At 32.7% G+C, this 9,873-nt stretch overlaps 1 protein-coding gene and 1 pseudogene across 1 annotated transcript; both read right to left on the reverse strand.

Moving 5' to 3' along the window:
• Positions 1–2,678: 2,678 nt before the first annotated feature.
• LOC132190684 (uncharacterized) lies at positions 2,679–4,803 on the reverse strand. The gene is made up of 2 exons (XM_059605726.1): positions 4,491–4,803; positions 2,679–2,949 (listed from the first exon to the last, which is right to left on the reverse strand). The coding sequence occupies exons 1-2, from the start codon at positions 4,747–4,749 to the stop codon at positions 2,786–2,788; spliced, it is 423 nt and encodes a 140-aa protein (XP_059461709.1). The 5' UTR covers positions 4,750–4,803; the 3' UTR covers positions 2,679–2,785.
• A 1,701-nt stretch (positions 4,804–6,504) lies between these two features.
• LOC132191008 (2-oxoglutarate-dependent dioxygenase 21, chloroplastic-like) overlaps positions 6,505–9,873 on the reverse strand; it is a 4,694-nt pseudogene continuing 1,325 nt past the window's right edge.

Consider the following 9,873-nt stretch of genomic DNA (forward strand, 5'->3'; position numbering starts at 1 on the left):
TCATTACTAAAACCACTTTTCCCCCCTTCTTTCTGTCGGCAACCAAACAGGAAGGCAAACTTAATTTCCTAAAGACCAAAAAAGAAAGTTAATTTACAAATTCACAAAGCACAAAACCATCAGAGATCTACCGTTTAGTAGCGGAAAGCACAAAAAAAAAAAAAAAAAAGGTGAATTTACAAATCCACCGCTGTGAAAAAGCACAAAACCACCAGAGATCTAAGAGATTGTCAAATTCACAACCGTTTAGTAGCAGAAAGCACAAACAAACAAAAAAATGGAAAAGAATTTTGCATTTCCAACGGATTTAAATTTTTTTTTTTTCTATTCCTTTTCATTTTTTGGGCGACCAAACAGGGGTTAAAGCTGTAATAATCGAGAAAAGGAGATTGAGAGAGGAGAGGCTTACTATTCAGGATTCATGACTGCGATGCTGCTGGTGGCGGTGGTGGTCGATCAGTGAAGAGCTCGACCGGAATTAGACCGGTCAGACCGGGTAATGGCGAATGAAAACGGAGAGAGAGAAGAGTTCTTAGGAATACGTGAAAGTGAAACTGAAGGGGAAAGAGGTGTCAGAGATGAGAAATGAAGAAAGTGGACGCTGACGAAACCGAAAAGGTCGGGTTTGCACGGATCTGGATATGGACCCCTCGAGAATAAATGTACGTTATCTTATAAGTATGATTTTCATTTCGAGCAATTTACACTCAATTTTGTTGTTCTTAAAAAGGTTTTTAAATTATTTTTGAATTAAAATTCAAAGATTTATCACTAATTTACTGATATAGTAAAAATCACCTGAAAACTTTTAAAAGTTAATTCATTTTATAAAACTTTTTAAAATTTAAAATAATATTTATTAAAGTATTAATTAAATTATTAAATTTATTTCTTACTAGCTTAGCTATTAAGACAAATGATAATTTAACAATACTTATGCTCGGAACATGGAAAAAAATAATTGATTTTAAATCCATCGATTTACACAATTACACATGAATTCCAAAGTAGAACACTCTTTCACACGTGTTGGCGATGCATTAATAATTGGTTGATTCAATGGAAATGCTCAATACTTTTTTCTTTTTCTTTTTTGACATGTCCACACAAGGGAAAGGGGAGGAGGGATTCGAACTAGTGACATCTGCTTCATGAGGCGTAGTTCACAGCCGATTGAGCTATTCCTTGGGGACATGATTTTAAAACACTATGATAATCAAAAAATCAATGTCTCAAAAAATTAATGTCTAAAGAATGCCTATATATATATATATATATATATATATATATATATATATATATTAATCCAATATATATGATTTTAAATAGGCGGAGCCATTTTGATCTGAAAACACGAGAGGACAAAAATAACTCTTATAACAAGCCAAAATATTAATTTTCTAAGATTTATTCATTTATATTTTTATTAAGATGGATATGTGTTGCTATTTTATTGGCACTGACGTTGCATCTAACGAAATCCATCAAATGTTTTAACGGAATTTGACTTCAAAAACTAAATTATTTTTTTTTGACATACTTTAGAGACCTTTGATTTTATTTTGATACGACATGGAGCGATTTGTAATTTAGGCCAACCACTTTGCATTTATCCCAAAAAAATCTGAATGTTGTTTTAGAATTGGGATCAATATTAATTACTTGCTTAATTGACCGCTATTGTCCAAGAGCTATGTGGAACTCAGGGAACAGAAAATTAGTTACAAACTGATTTCTTATAAAGTGACATTTGTTTCTAACATTAATCTAATAAGGTGTTTTGTGTTTTTAAAGTATGTGAGAAGCATATACTTTCTTATTAATGTTATTAAAAAAATATAAGAAGCACATGTTATTAAGGATAATAACATGTGTTTCTCACATATTAAGGGGCACATATCACTTTATTAAAGTAATTTGTATGAATTAACAATAAACTAATTTGTAGCTAATTTTTGTCCGAGTCCAAATACCTTAAACGCGAGAAAAAAGATAGGGGGTGGGTAAAAGCTTTGTCCATCACTCTCTATTTAGACATGCTGTGAAGGTGAGATTTTACAAATTCACAAACTTTAAATCTGCCTTTTTTGTGATTCTCTTCGTCAATCTCCTCTTAACAAAAAAAAAAAAAAAAAAAGTTACTGTGGGAAATTTATTATGGTGTAAAAAAAGGCGGGTTGTTCCATTCTTGTTGAGAAAAATTGTGGGTTTTGAAGATATCTTAAAGCCCGTTTAAGAGTGTGTTTTTAAACTAAATCGCAATTTTAGAGTGTTTAAGATTGCGATTTAAAAAACGCAAATTTTAAAATCGTGAAAAAATTATGTGCGATTTTAACATATTTTATCAAACGTCTGTGCAGTTTTAAAAAGTGGCAATTTAAAAAACTCAATTTTTAAAATCGCACTCCCCAACGAGTTCTTAGTGTACAACACAAGGTGTCATTCTATTTTCTCATTAAAATTGTGCCTTAATGCCCCGCCGGGAGCAATGCGACACTGATTGCACAATCGATTCATCAGAAGAAGCTTTTCCGAATTATTTAACCATATAAGAAGATGAGAAAAAACATATGGGAAATAAAATATCACATAACAAATTTGAAGTAAAAATCGTCTAAAGCTATGTGCTACAAATTTGAATATGGGTTCCAAAAGAAAATAAAAAAGAAAAAGAAAAAAAGCAAACCACCAATCTTTTCTTTTTCTGGACAAGATGATGCAGGTAGCACATAGCTAGTAGTGTACGTCATTAATTACCCAGTGAAAATGGAAATTAATTAAGGCTTCATTTGAATCTCTTGGCGGATTTGTTTGAAACTTGGTGATCGTCCCATAAGTCTATTAAGGGTAAAACTCCAGTTTGAGTACCATCACTATCATTGTCGAATTCTCCATCAAGTGTCAATCCCTCGATTCTTGCCATATCCGCTTTAAATCCCACATCTACATCTGCATGACAAACAAACATGTTTCAATTAATAAAAGAAGAAGAAAAAAAAAATGCTTATATGTATAAAGTTTGGATTTACCAAATCCAAACTTATCCAAAAATTTTAATTGTGGTGGCTAATTATGGGCAGCAAAGATAAGCCGAATAATCAATTAATTAAGTCTTAGGGTATGTTAGGAATTGCGTTTGAGGGGTTTAAAAGTACTTTTATCACTCAAAAAGTCTGTTTGAATAAAAAAAGTACACGTTTAGTAAAAAAAATTTAAAAGCGCTTTTAATGATCCAAAAAACTAAAAATTGTCAAAAAAAAAACACTTTTAGCAAAAGCTTAAAAATGAAGCTTTTGCCTTTTGTCCAAAAGTTCTTCTTGACTTAAAAGTTCTATTTCTCAAAGGCAACCCAAAACAGACTCTTACTTTGCCAAAAAAAAAAACAAAAAAAAACTCTTGGAGATGATTCATAATAAATCCTGTTTCACTACAAAAACTTTGGTTACTAGGGACAAACCAAAAGTCATCACTAATAATAGATTATCAGTAACATGTTTAATAGTCGTTGCAGATAATTAGTGCAACGACCCAAATGTGGTCGTTAATGCTAGCTACAAAAATATATCCCGTTCGCGATGACAGGAAGATCGTCGATCTCTACTAATATCAAAGCGGAAATTTTTTATGCAAGAGAAATGTCAAGAGAAGCCGGCAAGCATCTCCAACATATATGCTCTAAATGACCATTAATTTATAGCTAAATCCAGTTACTATGAGTTATTTTTCTCTTCCAGCATACACTTGAAAATAAAAGGTTTTGTTACAATAAACTTAAACTTTGTAATTGTTTTATTTATTTTTTATTTATCTCATTTCTCTCTCCCTCTTTCTATCTCTCCTTCAAAGTAAGGATAAAAAAAACCAATAAAACAATATTTAAAAAAATTAGAGACTTAAATATATGTTTTCTGTTGGAGACTAATAAATTAGAGACAACGTGGTAACTATTGGCCAGATGACAAATGCATCATGCATGCCATCCATCGCTATTATGAACCCTAAAATAAGTTTTATAATTAATATGACATGCATGCATATCCGCCACGTGAGCTCTAATCTGGATTAGGCTGTTCAAGCTGTGACGTTTTGTCGTTGCTGATGATAGATTTTCTTGGTATAGTAGTGTTTGAAGAAATTAATATCACACCAACTTCTTCACCATCCAACTGATTTTATTAATTATTACAAAAATGGCTAAATCACAAAACAGAACCGCTCTTTTGACAGACATGATCTCATTATTTCATGATCCAATCACCAAATCATGTCTTAATTAAAACAAACATTAATGTTACAAATCTAAATTAACTGAACAAATTATATATAGGATTTTCCTATTTTGTTTGAATTCTATATATAATAGAATATAAAAATAATTGAAAAGAAGACAAAAAAGACCAAAAGAAAATAGAACGAAATTACATATTATTTTCTTGGATCTAAAAGCTTAAGAGAGAAAATTGGGATTCGGGCACCATAATATTATTTACCTGGATTAGAGAAGAACCAGAGAGTAATGGCGCAGAGGAAGAGGACAAGTGGAATAAGATGCACGGCATTCTCAGCAAACTTGACACGTGCCCTCTCCTTCTTAGCCAACTCGGCGATAGGGTCGTACAGAGGCAGCTCGTTGTTTTCAGAGGAAGGTGTCCGTCTCAGGCCGCTCTGCGGCTCATTAGGCGACGGTGACGACCCATGCATAAAGTACTGATCCTCCGAGACGCGGCTCCAGCTCGCCGATCTATACATCCTTTTCTTTTCCTCCGATCCTCGCCAAAAACAACAAAAACAAAAACACAAAAAAAAAAAAAAAAACACAAAATATGGAAGAATGAAAAGTAATGGACGTTATAGGTACGTGCCTATCTAAAAGAATATGAATGCTGTTTGTGGGTGATGCATGTACGTGTTTCTTGTTTGCTTTGACTCCCCTTTTTTTGTGTGATTGTGTGGCATAATATATATACATTGACTGGATCTACCACTTTTACTCTTTCTTTCTGCGCGGAGTAATTCTATTAATTTTTTTTTTGTGTTTTTTTAAAAAATTATGTAATTGTTATTTAATTAAAATTTAATAGTAATTTTAAAAGCCACGTCATTTATAAAGTGACATAGAAAAGACAAAAAAAAAAAAAAAAAACCTTCTAACATTACTCTATTACATTTGTACGCAGTTAGGGCAAAACAATTTCTTTTTTGGTGCGATAAAGCTCGGAATTTGTCCAAATTTAGATATTCCCCTAAATAGGGTTGAAGCTTCAACAAATTAACCCAAATGCATTGATTCATATCTCTAATTCCTATATTTAGCTCGATTCGATTATTAAATGAGGTGATTCGTGAACATAAATAGTGGTTTGAATATTAAACGAAGTAAGCTCGATTCGATTCGGTTAGGCTCGTGATCAGCTCGTATAAGGATCAAATTGGTTGTTGTTCACATAATTACTCATATTCATATTAAAAATTAATTATTATTTTTTTCTAATAGCATCCATTTATTATAAAATGATGCATATCATCTCTCTTCGAAACCAAGTGCTTTGTTGCATTGACTCATGCTCTATACTTGGCTAATCAGGCTAAACAAATACTCATATATATGCAAACTAGTTTCTTGAACTGTTTAAGAGTACTTGAAGTTTAAATTTATAATAAAAATAAATTAATTAATTAAAAAAACTAAATTAAATTAAATATAAGAGCCAGCTCTCAGTTCAGCTCGACTTATTATGAGCTTGAGCTCGGGCTCGATTTTTTGGCCCATCTTTGAACTTGGCTCGAGCTTGAGTAAAATTTAAATGAGTCGATTCCAAATAAGGAAAGTTCGCTCAAACTCGACTTGTTTACACCCCTGGGAGTGGCTCACTTCTAATTTAAAATTTTATATTTTCTCTCATTTTTATACAAATAAAAAATATTAGTTAAAAATAAATCTAAGAGTATGAGCTCAATTTTATTACTTGATATGGAGGCGCAATAGCTTAAGTAAAGCTTGCTTGAAAGTGATAATGATCATCACTATGTTACACACTTACACTGAATGTTCCTTGGTTAATTGGCGGAAGGGTACGTACGCGGCCACACATTGCTACAAAAAACCGCACAAATTGTGGCCATAAATTATTAGATTGTAGTAAGAGAAAGTTCAACCATGAGTATTTATATCGATATGTTTAAAAGAAGTACTAGATTTGCTTTGAAGTGATTTTTACGAGAAATGTCTTGGACAACTTCAACTTATATCTTTATACAAATGTGTGTTTTTTTTTTACATGTCCACACAAGGGAATGAGAGGGGGATTCAAACTAATCACCTACGCTTTATTAGGTGTGGTTCACAGCCGATTGGACTACTCCTTGAAGTGTATGTTGAGATGTCACGATTGTGCCTTCAAGTGGTTAAGTATATTTATATGTTTTTTTATTAAGAGTGATCCCATAAAATAAGACTTCGCACAAATTGAGGAAAACAGAGGAGGAAGAAAAAATACAAAAACATTAATTCTTAATCTTCAGGGTATTAATGAAACTCTTTCCCTCTCCAATGTCATTCGCGGAGAGAAAATTCAGAAAATCTCTGAGGCTACATTTTTTATACCTCTTTGGATGTTCTTCATCCACAAGCTCTTCGGCAGTAGTCTCCATAATCTCATCCATGCCAAGGCTGTGCAGCCTAGTTAGCAATGGAGATTCTAGTCTCTTCTCAGAGTTGAGTGTGGCCCCACACTCTTGTTCAAGCCATTGCTGAGCACCTCATCAAGATGGTCACCCACATGCACTTGCAGTGCACCATGGAGCACCGGAACAGTTCTCCATGCTCCGTCCTCTGTGTCAATGATTTCAAGGCCCGGCGAGCTCTGGAGCAGTATGGTTAAGCAGCGCAGGAGTTGGAATGTGGCGGCAGCCCTAGGCTGTGTCAGCTCTGATCAGTGATTGCTCCCATTATTTCTAAGCCTAATTTCCTCACCTCCGCACAATAATTTCCCATCTTTTCCCTGAGAATTAATGACACTCTTCTTTTACCCAAAGATCATCAGAGCATGGCACATATATATATATATATGCCCGAGGGGGGCACACAATTAATTTTGAAGGAAATATTTCCTAAAAAGACCATAAACTTTAGGTTTAATTTTAAACTTCGGGAAACTCTTAACAAATCCTCCAAAGCCATAGGAATACATTTTGGGCTGTGTTAAAAATAGAAAGATAATCAGATTCTTTTTATTTCAAATAAAATTGAGAATATCTGAACCCTTACTTTTAGAGGGATAAAATTGTCATTTTACTTCCTTTTTAAAACAATTTTATCCCTCCACCGGATATCATCTCTATTTCCATTTCAAATGAATAAAGAAGAGTTGTTCCCTAACTTTTAGAGGAAAACTCTTAACAAATCCCCCAAGTAAGAAGAATACAATTTAGGGAGAAAGAGAATTGGATTTCCATTTTCCAGTGCGAATGAAATGAAGAGTAGGTAGTTTTATAAGGATAAAATTGCCATTTGCTTTTTAAAACAATTTTATCCCTTTTAAATAAATAAAGGACCAAATTTTCTCCATTTCATTTTCTCTCATAAAAAGAAAAAACAAAATGAGACATTACTACAATTTAACCGACAAGTCAGAGGAATACATTTTAGCTGACATCATGCGAGTATGCGACTAAAGGCGGAGTTTTGGTATGGTATCTCCTACAAAGATCCGGTAGAAATTATTTTTAAAATTTTGAAATTCAGAGATAAAACAATATATATATATATCGGAAAAGTCCCTTTAACCTCGACCTACCACCTAATTGGCCATATCTCCTCAAACTATCAAAATTATCAATTTTATTAATAACAGAAATACACTTAATAAAATAAAAGGAAAAAAATTCACTTTACCCCTTAAAGTTTCAAGGGTTTTTCAATTCGAATCCTATTGTTTAAAAATTGGCAATATACCCCCTTAATGTTTCAAAAATTTTTAATTCAGACTTTTCGTTACAAATTTCCGTCTAATTTGATGAAAATCATCCCACATACATCTTACGTGGGATTTTGACGCCCTCTATTCTAATTTTGCCCTCATTAAAAATCTATAAAATTACATAATTACCCTTATTAAAACCTATGAAATTGAGGGTAATTACGTAATTTCATAGGTTTTAATAAATGCAAAATTAGAATAGATGACATCAAAATTCCACGCGAGACACACGTGGGATGATTTCCTTCCAATTAGATGAAAATTAGTAATGGATGGTATAAATTACAAAATTTTGAAATATTATAGAGCACATTATCAATTTTTAAACATTGAGATTTGAATTGAAAAACTCCTGAAACTTTAAGGGTAAAGTGAATTTAACCCTAAAATAAAAATAAAAATATATATAGCAGTAGGGTGAGTGAGAGGAAGTACATTGGTGGATTAGTAGGCCATGAACGAATCCAGTCCTCCAAGGGATGAGCATAATGTTTAAGAAAGACCCTCCAAAACTGGACCTTGTCAATCCCATCCTTGAGGCTCGTCCCATACCTCACTCGCTTATGAACGTCGTTAGACATCAACTTCCTCTTCTATTCGGCTGGCAACTTTAAAAAATCGAATGCCGAAGAAAGAGCCTCATCCAGCGTCGATTGCCAAATCCCATGATTCATTATCTGAAAAAAAAAAAAAAAAAAAAAAAAAAAAAAAAAAACCTTCTAACATTACTCTATTACATTTGTACGCAGTTAGGGCAAAACAATTTCTTTTTTGGTGCGATAAAGCTCGGAATTTGTCCAAATTTAGATATTCCCCTAAATAGGGTTGAAGCTTCAACAAATTAACCCAAATGCATTGATTCATATCTCTAATTCCTATATTTAGCTCGATTCGATTATTAAATGAGGTGTTTCGTGAACATAAATAGTGGTTTGAATATTAAACGAAGTAAGCTCGATTCGATTCGGTTAGCCTCATGATCAGCTCGTATAAGGATCAAATTGGTTGTTGTTCACATAATTACTCATATTAATATTAAAAATTAATTATTATTTTTTTCTAATAGCATCCCTTTATTATAAAATGGTGCATATCCTCTCTCTTCGAAACCAAGTGCTTTGCTGCATTGACTTAGGCTTTATACTTGGCTAACCATGCTAAGCAAATACTCATATGCAAGTTGACTTCTTGAGCTACTTAGGAGTACTTGAAGTTTAAATTTATAATAAAAATAAATTAATTAATTACAAAAATTAAATTAAATTAAATATAAGAACCAGCTCTCAGTTCAACTCGACTTATTATGAGCTCGAACCCGGGTTCAATTTTTTGGCTCGTCTTTGAACTTGGCTCGAGCTTGAATAAAATTTAAATGAGTCGATCCCAAATAAGGAAAATTCGCTCAAGCTCGACTTGTTTACACCCCTGGGAGTGGCTCACTTCCAATTTAAAATTTTATATTTTCTCTCATTTTTATACAAATAAAAAATATTAGTTAAAAATAAATCTAAGAGTATGAGCTCAATTTTATTACTTGATATGGAGGCGCAATAGCTTAAGTAAAGCTTGCTTGAAAGTGATAATGATCATCACTATGTTACACTGAATGTTCCTGGTTAATTGGCGGAAGGGTACGTACGCGGCCACACATTGCTACAAAAAACCGCACAAATTGTGGCCATAAATTATTAGATTGTAGTAAGAGAAAGTTTAACCATGAGTATTTATATCGATATGTTTAAAAGAAGTACTAGATTTGCTTTGAAGTGATTTTTACGAGAAATATCTTGGACAAATTGAACTTATATCCTTATACAAGTGATTTTTTTTTTTTTTTTTTTGATATGTCCATATATACAAAGGAAATGAGAGAAGAGAGTTCGAATCAATGACC

Source organism: Corylus avellana, chromosome ca8 (genome assembly GCF_901000735.1).
Source record: "Corylus avellana chromosome ca8, CavTom2PMs-1.0".
In the NCBI taxonomy this organism is placed as follows: Eukaryota; Viridiplantae; Streptophyta; class Magnoliopsida; order Fagales; family Betulaceae; genus Corylus; species Corylus avellana.